The sequence below is a fragment of the Chrysemys picta genome, chromosome 5, assembly GCF_011386835.1.
Source record: "Chrysemys picta bellii isolate R12L10 chromosome 5, ASM1138683v2, whole genome shotgun sequence".
NCBI lineage: Eukaryota > Metazoa > Chordata > Testudines > Emydidae > Chrysemys > Chrysemys picta.
Window position 1 is genome coordinate 30,360,011 of NC_088795.1, and position 15,085 is coordinate 30,375,095.

Here is a 15,085-nt window from a genome sequence, read left to right on the forward strand (position 1 = left end):
TAGGGTTATATTCCTCTATAATCCAGAACTGTAAAAAACAAAACAAAGCCTACTTAGAATGCCTCATTGTTTGAAGTAGCTGTACTAATTTTGAACTCAATTGTTGGAATTATTAATGGTATAAATAAGTGGTTCCCAAACTTGTTCCGCTGCTTGTGCAGGAAAAGCCCCTGGCAGGCCAGGCCAGTTTGTGTACCTGCCGCATCCGCAGGTTCGGCCGATTGCGGCTCCCAGTGGCCGCGATTCGCTGCTCCAGGCCAATGGGAGCTGCTGGAAGCGGCGGTCAGTACGTCCTTCGGCCCACACCTCTTCCAGCAGTTCCCATTGGCCTGGAGCAGTGAACCGCGGCCACTGGGAGCCGCGATCGGTTGAACCTGCGGATGCGGCAGGCACACAAACCAGCCCGGCCCACCAGCGGCTTTCCCTGCACAAGCGGCGGAACAAGTTTGGGAACCACTGGTATAAATACATAAAATCTATTACACGGAAGGATATTGTGTAAAGAGAGGCTGGCTACAGATGCTCTATCTGCCAGGCTTTTTCTTCATAAAGGGTTATAATGTCAATAGCAAATTATAAAACATAATAGGAAAGACAATGCTTAGCTTTCTGAGTTTTGTAAGGTTATATCGTTGACTAACGGTGCTTTGATTACTGACATCTTGCTGTAATAATTGATCAAATACAATTTATTATTATATCCACTATTCATCTTTGGCTGAATACCATTTCCAATTATTTGATATATGACCAATACTGCAACTAGACATTAGGTACACTCCCACTTTAAAAAAATCTCTTCAACGTTGAAGTTAGGGGAAAAGCAAGTTTGTACTTGCTGTGCTAAGATGTAGTTTTACCGCCTTGAACTCCTGTTTTCCCAAAGAAGGCTTCTGTTTTTCCCTTTTTGATTTTTCTCTCTCTTTTACAATGGTGCTGGAAGGTTGAGCCACATCTCCTTTGGACCCTGTCAACATGCCAGGTTTAGTTTCTGCCCAAAGACAGTATGTGGATGTTCCAATTTTTCTTTTCAATGCCTTCCTCTCTAGACATGTAAAGGTTACTCGGTGACTCAATTTTCCTTACAGATTCTTAATCATTTCCCACATTTTTGCATGACTGTAGATTTTCATAATTGGTTTTTAGCTCACTGGAAAATATTGTTAATAATCTTCGTGATGAAAGATGAGAGCTATTGACTCCTGCCTATCTTTGTAAAGTTATTGTCCTTTATTTACAACATGTTTTCATGTTACGGTCAAATGACTCTTTTAGAGTTAATGCATTTCATTAGCTACATTATACTGTCTACTCATACATTTCCCTGAGAAGTTTTTTTAAAAATATTTTAACATTATAAAGGAAATATAACAACATTTAACAAGGTTAAAATAAAAAAGCAGTCTTTTGTCACAATTAGACTAGAGAACTAGGAGCCAGGATTCCGAGATTCATTTCCTAGCTCATTTCCTAGTGACTTGTTTTATGGCCCTGGGAAAATCACTTAGGTCCAAATTTCCGAAGTGTCCACCAATTTTGGGTGTCTCTTTTTGGGAGTGTTCACATTAAGATGTCTGGAAAGTTAATTGTTAGAGGTGCTGAGCACCTGCAGCTCTTATTGGCTACACTTGCAGTTGTGGGTACTCAGCACAAGTGGCAGTCAGGCCACAGATGTCTCACATTGGGCATCCACAATCAAAGGCATCCAAAATTAGTCAACGCTTTTGAAAATTTGCACTGTACCTTCTTTGGCCCTCCGTCTTTGGAAAATAGATTCTATAGATGCACAATATATGATTATTGTTGCTTAAAATATGCTAATAGCTTTGCTTAAACTGCCAAAGCCCAGAATATTCAGAGTGAAAACCAGGGTAAATTGATTTTAATCGCCAAGCAGAAAGCCTTGATTTAACTTGGTGATTTTCGTCATCTTTTCCGTTTGTGCTTCAGTTATTTTTATAAAGAAAGATGCATTCTCATTTGTTGATATAACCATTAAAACCTATTTATTTACAACTAAATAGAACCTTTACATTAATCTTTTTGCTACGTAGGAGGATGCACGATATCTGCATACATTTATTTAAGCAATTACATAGCTTAATATTTTCAGATTCTTATTAATTGTACATTTTTATATGTTGGAAAATGGCAAATGATATATTGCTAATTTACTAAATAATTAACTTTTTGCTCATGATTTGCATCAAGTTGCATTAGGATGATAACTGGAATTTAATTAAAGACACAAAAAAGCATATTTATTTTTCATTTAAATATTTTAAGAGTATAATAAATTTGGGTCTTAACATATTTTATATTAAATTCTGATTTCATTTTAAACAGGTTTATTTTTAAAAAGAAAAACTTACCATTTAAATAACTCAATCAAAAAATCTGATTTTTAAAAAAAAAATCATTTTAAATAAAAAAAATGATTTTTATTCACCCTGGTAAAAATAGAGAAACAAATTTATTCCTGGTTTTAATGGCATTACAAAGGGAGATGAATGTTGACTCTAATACTTTGTTGGGATTTTCAATTCAATGGGAGTTGAAAGCAGGAAACCCCAGTCTTTGTTCTGAGTCCCACCCTTTGGAGGTGCTGAGCAATTTTAAGGGTATCTGAGCAGTGGATGATGTTGCTATTACAGTTGGATAATTCAGAGATGGGTTGTCAGAGCTTTAACAATGAATGCATGTGACTTTTCATTTGAAAGCAGACTCATGTTATTTTGATACAGGTATTATTGTTATTGCATACTGAAAAAAATACGGCGGTCAGTGAACAATCATCCTCTTCGTGCTTTCATCATTTCAGCTCTTAAAATGGCAGAAGAAGATGCCTATATCATGGGAGTATCTGATCATCAAGTAAGTATTAACACACATTTTATATGCTCTCAATGTGTCAAAAGCATATGAGTTTATTCTGTCTGGCTATTTTAGCTATTTGTCATGTGCCCATTCCCATAGTGTCTAAATTTTCTATAGTCTGACAACATCAAAGAGAAAAATATCAGAATAAACCTGTATCAATAAGAAGCCCATATCAGTAAAATGTAAATTTCTCCCACTGTATGGCCTACCCTTTGACATTGCCTGAACGGTGTAAATGTGGCTTTAAAAGAATTTCGTACATTTGTTTTTATTTCCTAGCTGCCCAATCCAAACTTACACTGAAATTAATTCAGTGATTGCCATGACTGAAGTTAATTACACAAAGGAGCATTTTTATATATTATTTTATCAGAGGTTTGTTGATTTGAAATTGACCGCAGTGTTCCTTCATTCACAACCATTTTGGTGGGACTCCAGAATTCCCAAACTCTTCACTGATCCAAAATTACTTTAGGTCACTTTGCTATAATTAATTCAAGGGATGAGAACTGTGCTTGATTCAGAGGCTCCAATTAAAAAATATGTTAATCTCCTAAGGCTTAATGTATGTAAATACATGCTAAATGGATTACATTTGACATTTGGATCTGGCTTTGCCCAGGGCAAGAATACAGTATTGCCAGTCCCAAACTTTCAAAAAGCATGAGATTGATTTTAAAATAATGAGATTAAAAAATTACATTTGATGTTTTTTATTTGCCTTCTGGTTTTGGAACTATCAGGGTGCATGGGTCTGGGGTTACATTTTTAAGCTTTTCTCCCTAGCCATGAGATCTAGAAACATACTTTTTTAAAATAAAAGCTCAGATTCTCACCTATTCATGTGACTCCAGAGAATAAGAATAACACCAAATAATGTGAAACTCGCAATAGAATCACTAGGGTTGGTAACACTGAGAATAGGACTAACTTTTCTTAGCGTACATAAAAAAAGAAATGTAAAATCCTGGCCCCGTTAAAGTCAACAGCAAAACTCCCAATGAGTTCAGTGGGCCAGGGTTTCACTATTCAGCTCTATTTTCCCATTGAAATACTCATATAACCCATCATGAGTGGCAGTGAGGGATATACGTACATATAGAAAGGGGAGAAGAGATCTCATAGTTCATGAAACCTATTGAGTTTAATTCTAAAATCAGGGAGCTCATTTGTGTACATAAATGCACCCCTGGAGAAACCAGTCTGACTGAAGTCCCTTGTCTTCACTGATGGGCAGTCACCTTCCTTTAAGAAGACAGTGAAAGCCTTCACCTACTTATCATGGGAAGGGCCCTCCCTAGTCTTTGTTGACCACAGCTGAGAAGGATGAGGAAACAGTCACTGACTTGCGATTACAATGCAGTTGACTCCAGTGTTTTCCCCTGCTGAGGTCAGTGGGTCGGGACACTGCTGAGGGGAAGAGGAGAGAGAGGAAGGAGAGAAGAAAAGCAGGGAAGGACTGTTGAAAATTCCCAAACCCTATCCTTAGAGCTAAGAGCAGAGCTTGCCCAGCAAGCTGCCCTTATGGGTACAGAGGGAGCAGACTGGAGCTGTGATGCAGTCACTAGACTTTTAACAGGAGAGCTGTGTATTCACCACCAGTGAGTTGTCCCTGTGGTCCTGTACTGGCAGAGTCAACCCAACAATTTGTTCCAAACTAGTAGATTAATTGTGATGAAAAGACTTGCTGCTTGTATGTTAATTGCTAGACCAATAACAAGTACCACATCATCCAGTCCAGGAAGATTCTCTCTTCTGTCATATTAAATACCTTCGGAAGCAAATTTCTAGGTTTATAAAAAGGTTATGTTTACTCATTTTTATTTCACAGAGACTTTTTTGTTTTGTGCTTATCCTCCAATTTGAAAAGCGTTGAATTTAGTTGTGGTACTACTTACAGTAGATCAAAAAGTCTGTTCTTAACTATATATTTTTTGGAATTCAACGAGAACTTTTTAAGTTGAGCCCACGGAAGCTGCTCGTTTGGTACTGTCATTTTAACATGGTGTGTCCCTTGTGAATATGTTTTAAACAAAGATGGTGGCTAGATGATGGTTAGATAAGGGGATTGGGAGTTGGAACTTTTAGCTCAGTCATTGACTCTGAGTATGACCTTGGGCAAGTCACCTGGGGCTAGATGTTCAAGTGCTTAGTGGCCACTATTGGGGCCAGATTTTCAAAAAAGTTCAACTTCCAAGCGCTTTTGAATATTTGGCCTGTGGTGCATGCACACTAGCACTTTGCACGGCTCAGCAACCCCTTTCCATGCTTGCTACAGACCTACAGGTTACACTGGTCAAAATGCTGAGTCCTGTCTACACTACCAGGTCCACAGGAGCTAGCACTAGTGGAGTTGCACCATTAAAAAGATGCATCAAGGAGTGTTAGTGTGGACAAGTCTTTAAACTCTCTGAGCTTTGATTTATCCCACCTGTGATACAGGAATAAGAATGCGTACCTATCTGAGAGGTATATTGGGAATCCTAATTAATATTTGCAAAGTGCTTTGAAATCCTTCGTTGAAGGATACTGTATGTGTAAAAGTATTTTTGCATATTAATAATCATTAACTCTGTTTCAATACAGATGTTTGCAATGGAACAGTTCATGGGAGTGAATGCACTATTTAATAATACAGGTTTCATTACCTCAGAGTTACCACTACGAACAGGTAAGAGCCACTGCTATTTGGTCATGGTGATTTATCTTCCTAGTGTTTCTTCCAATTGTGTGTGTGTGAGAGAGAGACAGTGTGAGTGTGTGAGAGAGAGAGAGAAAGAGAGGTCTTTCAAAGAGGATGGTCTGTTTATATTTATTATGTTCTATTATAAAACACCTTGAAGTTTTTATCCTTACTTCCTCATATTGTTGTTAAAATGTCAGATTTTAAAACACATTTAAGAATCCCCCAACCTCACTTCACCTGCAAGAAGAATCTGTGACTGTTCTACTACCAAGGATACTTTTGTGCCTAAATATAGAAACTGAATGTTTTAGCCAGTTAAATGTTCTGATTGATCAAACATCAATAAATGATGTGTTGAATTTTTAAAGGGACAATACCATTTTTAGATGCCTCCAGTTGTTGTATTGCCTGCCTAGTGTAACAGATACATTTTTTACATGCTATCTTGTGCTGTGTTTCATTTGTTGTAGTTGTTTTTAAGGGGATATGTTTCTCACTAATGAAACCTAGAATATATTCAGCTTCCTGTATCATTTGAATCTGTTTTCCTTCTCAGTGACTTCTGTATTTCCTGTAAAGTGTCAGGTTGATATTAAAAGCACCTAACAGTTTCCTGAATGTTGACACAATGTTGAAAATGCAGAGCTAAATTCTGGCACTTCCCCCCCCTGCAACCTCTGCAAAAAAAATAATGAATATTTTGAGTCAGTATGTGGATCAATTATCCCCAGTGTGGGACTGATTTAGGAGTGTTGAAATCTCTTGGCAGAGATCAGGAGAAGAATAAACATATTGATTAATATTATCTGGTAATTTGTCCTTGGAGGTTTTTTCAAATGTCATTTGTCAATATTACTTTTAATTTGAAAGTAGGAATCCTGAGCCTCCCCGTCTAGTCTATTGGATTAACAGATTTGGAAAAGAAAAGAACTCTGAATCCTTATTTATCAGTAACGTTGTTAGAATTTTTCTCTGACCTATTGTTAATGTCTTTGCTGCTGATTCTCCACTGCAGCTTACATGCTGTCGTCATGTTCTGTTGATGATCCATTTAACTCCACATTCAGTCAGGACATATCTGGTACTTTTGGCATCACAAGTTGCTTTGTATCACAGAAATCAAAAGTGCAGTTTGTTGGATGCATTTGCAAATATGACAGCAGTAAAGGGCATAAAAGTAAAATCCTTGTGCAGAGGGCTGTGTAAATCCCATTTAAACTCAATCAGTTGGTATCGCAACATTTTTTTATTAACATAGAATGGAATTGGCCACTAGGATTCAATTGCAAAGCCTAGAGGCTTGCTACAGAACATACCCCTAGTTTTTTTCCCCCAACGTCCCCAAGTCTCTGAGAGAGACATCTGCTTACTAGTTTGAAACAGTTTTAAGTAGCAGGTCCTAACTCTGACATGATCAGTGTTGCACGTACCTCTGGGTCCTTCTGCAGTGATATGCTTCTCACCACATGTAGTTTTTTAGTTTACCTGATAATCTTCACTCAACTTCTTGAGTAATGTCACCATAACAAATCATGGCACATTAATTTCCTACTGTTCTTTGAATTGTGGTGTTGTCACTGCTATGAGTCTGCCGTTTAGCCACATTTTAATATGGTATTGTGAGATGGGGATTGTATTTTAACCATTGAAAACAGGAACTAATACTCTTCTATACTCAGAGGAGATTACTTGCAGTTTTGTCTTGGGATTTTCAAAAGTGCTTATTCTTGGTTTAATTCAACTCTGATTGAAATCTGTGGGGTTTTTACAATTTACTTCAGTCAGAGCACAGTTAAGCCAACACAGAGTGCTTTTGGAAATCACATCCTATTTTTGTTTGTGTGTGTGTCCGTCTAAGAAAGTGATCCTCAAAGAGGCCTGAGGAGCTTCCCTGGTAGTCTCCAAAATGAAGCACTTTGACAGCCACCCGTAGGGAGAAATTGAGGTGGGAGGTGTCCAAGAGAGAACTTATCTCTCACAAAGTGGTCTGCCGAATGAAGAAGTTGGAGAACCTAGTTGGCTAATATCTGCCATTGATGCAGCCCCAGCACTTAAATCTTTCAGTCAACCATGGACAATGGCTGAGTTACTGATTTGACAAGGAGCAGGTTTAATGTATAACTGTGGGTTATAGTGCCATTTGAGTGTCATTTAAACAAGTAATAAACAACTAGGGAGTTTAGGGACTTTCTGACAAGTAGGCGTGCGTATGTTTGTAAATATAATGCAGTGATGTACTGCTGTCCCTCCAGCTTCATTCTGACTGTATGAATAATACACTGCACTGCTACATGGGGAGCACTGGGATGCATTCTGCCTGGGAGACAGTGTCTCCGGCAAATCCTTGCTGTTTAGGGGGTCAAGGGAGCACAATCTACGACACCCCTGTAAGAAGAAGAATTTACTCACCCAGTGTGGCAAGCCACCCCAGTCTAGTGTGGAGTGGAGGGGCAGAGCTGTAGCTCTGTTCACTCCTTGCCCCCCCTTTTTGGCAAGTTACACCCAGAGTGCAGGGGCTGCAATTTTGGCTGGTTCCCTACTGCCTCCTCCTCACTGCACAACCATTCACAATCTTTCCCACAACATATAGAAAAAAATGTGTGCAGCGGTGTAACAGTTTGGGGAATATGTCTGCGTAAGCTTAGGAAAAGATGTGATTTTATGACCTCTATTTAAGACTGTCATCTTCAGTGCGGATTAAAACTTCCATTGTATGGCAAAAGACCATGCCTGCAGATCTGAAGCGGGGCCATTAACAATTGAATAGCCACACCCGGCAGCTGCCAAGGACTATTATCTTACTAATGACTCTTGCTCACTGAACTCTTCTCTATGCCCCGCAGCCATGGGGTGTGTATATGTGTGCTGGAGAATGGAAAATCCACAGGAGAAGGACAGAAGGAGAAAGGGGTGGCAGACTGACTGTAAAAAGAGACATGCTCTCTAAGCAAGGAACCCATATCACCACCAGAAAGAGAAGACATGCTGGAGGAGAGGGGCAGGACAAGCGTGCCTTCTCCCAGCAGAATAGCCAAACCCCAAAAGAGTCTCAGGAGTGAGGATGACTCTGAGGGGGAGAGGGATTGCATAGAGGTTTTGTTGTCTCATCTAGATCTATACCTCTTGTGCTCATTATGAGTAAAGTGTGTGTGTGTGTGTGTGTGTGTGTGTGTGTGTGTGTGTTTGTTTAAGAAGTTCCTTGGCTTTAACTGTCATGTGGTCCCTGAAGAGAGAAACTATAAACCAGAGTGCCCACAAGGTTAGACCTCTGGGAAGAACATTTATAAGCTACAGGGGCCATCTGGAGGGCTGAGGCACTGATTCCAGGGTGTAGGCATCTGGTTGGTGGGGTCCCACTGCCAATGGGGTGTCAGACAGGTGGTGCTCACCTGGGAGTGCACATGAGTGACCCAGAACTAGAGACTGTAATCAGTCACTGCCCAGACCCAAGGAATTTAGCAGCACATGGGATCCAAAGGTTGGGTCCAATACAGCAGCCTGGTCACCATCCAGAAGTCAGGGCTATCTCAGGGTCTAAAATTAATTGTTTCAGGCACTACCTAGCCAGGCTGTTGGCTCGGAAAATCCATTAGTCCTGCAACTCTGCCAGCCTTGCCTGGGTAGTGCCTGGGTGAAACCTTCCAATCTCACAAACCCCATTCTGCTTGGCATTTCTGTGGTGGGAGGGATTAAGGAAGTGGCCCTATCCTGAAGATTGGTACTCCTCCAGAAAGTGTGTGCAGGAGCAGGCTCTGAGAGAAAAAGAAGCCGTGTGTAGCAGTGAGAGGTGGCAAGAAGCATGAGGTCTGTGACTCAAGTGTGAGAGGAAGGAAGGAGAGTGAAGAAACACAGCAGTTGAAGGCGATGAGGGAAGTAGGCCTATGACTCAGGCAGGAGGGCAGGTAGCGGGACAGAAGTTAGTCTGAACTGAGTGAGGTGAGAGGAAGGAAAAAGAAGTTAGGTAGATAAGTAGGTTCAAAATCAAAATGTTGCCTGCCCCAAAATGTATCCATGTTAGGTGGATGTTAATTTCAAATACAAAGCCTTCCTGTTTGCAGCGGGAGTGTCAGGCAAATCATGAGGAATTGTGATGTTAGAACTTGGCCTTCTGTGGGAGTGAAATTTATCCCTTTGCAGAGGGCTAAAGCACCACTTAAGTGGTACATTTGCTACACAGGGGTGAATTTCATCCAAACAGCATAGAATTCTGGGCAAAATACACTAACTTTAGGTTATGCATTTTGAAAATGTAGGAGCGCAATCAAAGGTTGACATATTTAGTGGTTGATTTGCTGCTGTGCTTTTTTGTGCCCGATTAACATTTATAAATTATTCGTTTGTTAGAATGAAATGTGCAGGAGACAGAGCTTTCTTGATAGCTGGTACCAACTTGTCAAAAAAAAATCTCTCATGAACTGAAGACCATCACAAGTCTCCACACCTTCTGCTCCAGCACACCTCTTCAATGTGCCTATATTCTCAAAACAGTTTCTACATATTAAAATAATCACAACTCAAAAACTCTTCCCTAAACAAAACACTCCACTGCACACATTCTCTCCCCGGGGGAGATTTGAGAGAAAGAATGACCCACACAGGACAAATGTAGCCACATTGTTTGATGCATTTCTGGAAGGAGTTCAGACAATATAATGATGAGCGTGGTTTAAGAACCTGTATAATATAATCCTTTCTAACATTCAAAATAAAATGACTAGGGTATTAATGTTTGAAAGTCAATTAACATGCTTGCTCTTTATTTTTAAATAACATTTCTAAATACACATAACAGTACTACATCAGAATGACTTATTTCTGCGGGGTTGTTGGGTTTTTTTTTTCAGTCAATCAGGTTCAACAATCTAATTTTTACTGGTGGTAAGAAGGTGCAACTCCCGGCCTATTTTGTTTAAATAAAGCTATGATTCATGTAATCTGACTAGGCTATAACAAGCCATTATGCCAACCTTGCAACATTTCCGATAGCTTTTTCTTTTTGCTTTCTCTCAGTATTAATATGTGAGGCGTCCAAAGTCATGTTCTGCCTTAGTATTTTTGTCTACTACTATTAGAACATAGTTCAAAAGGAACCCACTGTTACAGACAAAGAGAATAAGCAAAATGGTATATGACTCTTTATCTATTTAAACTTTTAGTAAACAAAATGTTCAGTTGTGTTCTAGAATGCCAGCAAAACTTTTAATTGCATAGGAAGAATATAAACCCAATTTCCATATTTATTACTTTGGCCAACTTACATATTAGTTTGTTTTATAGTTAGTTGCATGTAAAAGGAGCTTTAGATTCAAGATTGTCATTGCTAACCTTTGTAATATATCTTTGGCATGAAGGCAATTGCTGAGTCAACTGATTTTGACAGATAAGCAATGAGGGCTCCTTATATATCTGCCAGTTAGAGCATTTACCAAGATTCCCTTTTTTGAGAAGATTGTGTGATATCTTTATTTAAGAAATAAAAAGCTATTTTACTAAAATTGAATGGTCTCAGTGCCTGGGTAAGACATAACACAATCACACTACTACAGATAAATGAATCCTATAGTATTTTAACCAGTCAGTGAACATCAGGTTGCAAAAAGATTAATGGTACTCTTCTAAACTGCCCCCACTGGAGATGTCAAAACAACATGCCACTTGTGGTGAATTGTGCAGTTGTTCAGAATATGGTCATGCATGCTCTGATGAGGTCCTGGATCTTGTTATCTCCTCAGTGGTGTATGGAAATACCCATAGGCTCTGCTAGATTACTGTGGTTTGGCTCGTTTTGGTGGGGTTCTGGTGTCCTGGCGGACTCTGTTAGACTTTTTGGACTTGTCTTTCTCTTGGGTGTTGAAAAAAAAAAAAGTGATGGTAACCACTTGTGGCACCAAAATGATATACAACTCATAGTAGATTGTGCAGATCTTCCTAAAATTATTCTCTTTTATTACAGACTTGATAAACAGCTGATTGTTAACATTATTAACATTTAAACGTTGTCATTGGTCATAAGAGTTAACACCTCGTTAAGATGAAGGGGCAGTTTATACCTCTCAGAAATGTTTTTTTCAGGCTCTCTGAAACTCATGAAGGCATCCCTGCATCAGTAACACGTGGTTCACATTATTAAAATGATTTCACAGCCATAAGGGCAGGAGATGAACTTTCTCTTTTCACAGCTGAGAATCTGAACGAGATGGCAAGCAGGGGTACGCCTTAGCTCTATGTACCTCCCTCTAATTTAAGCCCTGATTAGACCGAATTCTGTGCTCAGATGCCATGCAATGAATGACTTCAGTGAGAATTTCTCACATAGGGCCTGCTCCAAGGCTATTGAAGTCAATGGAAAGATTCCCGTTGATTTCAATGAGCTTTGGATCAGGCTTATTAGGGTCAAATTGACCTCTCTTCAGAAGACCAGCATGAGCCTTTGCATCACTTAGGTCCTCCAAACAGGGCTTGGCTTAAGTAGGATTTAAGTGGTGCATAGACCTTGTACTGGCCCAGTGCTCAGGGGTGGATTTAACCCATTGCATCTGATGATGGACCACTTAAGTCAGTTGGAGTCTGACATTATTAGTCGAGCAGACCCATATACCTGGTGTCAGAAACTGGCTCATGAGTAAAATTTTTGAAAGTGTATACAGGACTTAGGAGCCTAAGTCCCATTTTCAGGAGTGAGTTAGGCACTTAGGACGGGATTCATGAGGGGGACTTAAGGACCTAATTCCACTTTAGTAAACTTAAGTTCAAAATTTAGATCCTCAAAAATCTGGCTCAACTGCATCTAATCCTCTAGGTGCTCAAAGTCCTTAGGCACCTATGCTTCCACTGGTAAAGTCCCCACGGTGCTTACATTTCTGGCAGTGGGCAAGTGCATAGCCACCTGACACCACTGAGCAGCTTGGCACCTAACTAACACTCCATAAACTAGGCATTCCCCAGCCTATCTTGCCTGCAGGACCTGTTCTGGTGGACATGCTCAGATGCTGCTTTAGAGCACAGGATCAGGCTCGGGGTGCACAAAACACAGCCATAGGAGGAGGTGATAAAGTATGAAATATTAAAATAGTCATTAGAGCAGAGACTGGAACTTGCATCTCCTACCGCCCTGTTAGTCAACCTCTCATTTTCTGTGGTGCAATGAATATTTAATTATTTCCTACCAAGCGGAATGGCTTCAACAGGAGAGACTGAGAAAGCCCCACCATAGGATGCCCCATAGCCTAGTGGTAGGGCACTCACTTTGTGGGTGAGTGACCTGGTTTTAAATCTCTGCTCCACATTGGGCAGAGGGGGGAATTGAACTGGGGTCTCCCACATCCCTACTGAGTGCTCTAACCTGTAGGCTAAAGTTTACAAGCAGCCGCCTCTGTTTTTCTTGAAAAATATTTGACCTAGAATACATGCCTAACTCCAGGAAAGGGTTCAAAGCTGTTAATACCAAGTCCAGGGAGGTGCCATCCTTTGGCCCGGAGTTGAGATCCTTAGCTCCTTCAGGGGGCAGGGCTTTGGCCACCCACCTCTCTTTGGCATTTCCTACTAGCCTGCTTAAGCAGCTTCCTGCTCAGCTTCCTGGCTTCTGTGAAGCTCTTTTTAGGCACCTAGCTCTCCCCGAGGCATTGTGTATGGAGCCTGGGTGCCTAGCTCATGATTGTGAATTCCACTTGCTGGCAGGATGCTAAAACATTGCAGGTCTCAGCCTTAGCTCCCTTTGTGAATCCCACCCTTTAAAGCTTAAGGCTATGTCTACACTGCACACCTAACAACAGCGTGTGCAGCCGCACCATTGTAAGGTGTGCTGTGTAGCTGCTCTTTATCCCTGGGAGAGAGCTCTCCCGGTGACAAAATAAAACCACCTCCAACAAGGGGCGGTAGCTTTGTCCATGGGAGCGCAGCTCCTGCCAACAAAGCACTGTCCACACTGGTGCTTTTCATCGTTAAAACTTGTGTCATTCAGAGGGGTATTTTTTCACACCCCTGAGTGACAAAAGTTTTGACGACGAAAGTCTCATTGACAAAGCCTCAGTCTCATTGAAAGTCAATAGGATGTCAGCTCCCAAGTGCCCAAGTCACTTTTCAAAATAAAACTTAGGTTCTTAGGCATATTTGAAAATTTTACCCTGTCTTTTTAGAACATCTACTTTAGCCCTCTGACTTCTTATATGTGATGCTGATGTAAATCAGAGGTGCATTATTATTTTTCTATTTTTTTATTACCAGATGGACCATACCTTCAAATCATAGAACAGCCTAAACAGGTAAGAGGAATACTGCATTTTGAAAATATTTTGGGTAGTTGTGGCAGCTGTATTGTCTGAGTACCGCTGTAATCCAAGATGGAGGGATACTGAATAATCTATCTCATTGTAAAGCATTTTGAACCAATAAGAAGTGTGGTGCATTATTAGCTGGGTTCTGTTTTGTTTTTTACGCTTTTATAGCAAGGTTGTTTCCTGTTTTGTTCGGTTCTTATCTCTAGTCATCTGTCTGGAAGTTTCACAGGGCAAAAAAAATCTGAGGGTTATATTAAATGTATTTTACTAAAGGTAGAAAACATTTCCATCTAGGAATGAGCCTTAAAATAGATCATGATAGGAAAATATCCCGATGTTTGAAACAAATATGAGTCGATGAAATATTTCTGTACAATTTGTAGGGTTTTTTTAATATTTCTTGCTAAAATGAAAAATCAAAATAACAAATATAATGGCCCTTTTCCGCACTCTTTCCAAAACCCTTGCAGGAAATTTTAACTCATGATTTGTGTAGTCCTGTGAGATTCCTTTTGCCACACACTTGGTAACGCTGAATACCCCAAGAATAAATTAAGATAATTTTGGGATGCAATTTTTGTACAAGTGTAACACCAACAGACCCTGGTCGTCAGCAGGTGGGATCAAACCTGGGACCTCAGTGCATGAGCCTCTACTGCATGAGCTAGAAGCCACATGGCTTTTAGCTAAGGCTATAGTAGACTCATTAACTCTAAGTGGTCTCGGTGCCACTAGAGGGGACAGAAACCACACTCAGGAGGTGTGTGGGTTACACAAGCACAGAACAACACTACTTTTCACTCCTCTGTCAGTATGATTTTCATCTCACTGCACTACTTGGGCTTCATGCAGATAAAGTGTATGGGAGTTGCTGGGGATGGAAACCACCTTCCCACCCAGGGCAAAGGTGCAGAGTGTTCACTGTGACTGATACTCCAGCATTTCTGTTGGAATTGTGGCTTCAGCCCTTCTAAGGCGTTTGCACATAATCCTACATGCAGTGATTCCTCCCTTGGCCAATACAATACTGAGGCCCTTTTCCTACCCCTCCCACACAGTCACATACAAGGCCAGATTGTGATGCTCTTGTGTGGATGCATAGGGAGATGGAAGTGACCAAAGATTGCCCCACCACAGGCATACCCCGTATAAAGGCCTGTCACAATACAATCTGTGCACTCAGGACTGCAGTGATTGCTCACTCCATACACATCTAGAGACCTACATCAGCCCAAAGGAAGTT

General features: G+C 40.4%; 1 protein-coding gene across 5 annotated transcripts in view; it reads left to right on the top strand.

Annotated features, from left to right (window-relative positions):
* Positions 1 to 15,085, top strand: part of NFKB1 (nuclear factor kappa B subunit 1) — a 79,736-nt gene that overhangs the window by 16,366 nt on the left and 48,285 nt on the right. For 3 of the 5 annotated variants that reach the window (XR_006176776.2, XM_005278519.5, XM_005278520.4), the window contains exons 2-4: positions 2,822 to 2,874; positions 5,467 to 5,551; positions 13,790 to 13,827. Coding sequence is in view for 4 of the 5 variants with exons in the window: in XM_005278519.5 (XP_005278576.2) it covers positions 2,830 to 2,874; positions 5,467 to 5,551; positions 13,790 to 13,827 (168 nt within the window). In the remaining variant the exon portion in view is untranslated. Of the gene's footprint in view, positions 1 to 2,744; positions 2,875 to 5,466; positions 5,552 to 13,789; positions 13,828 to 15,085 lie in introns of all 5 variants that reach the window. The other 2 variants (XM_008179152.4, XM_008179153.4) reach the window with 1 other exon arrangement.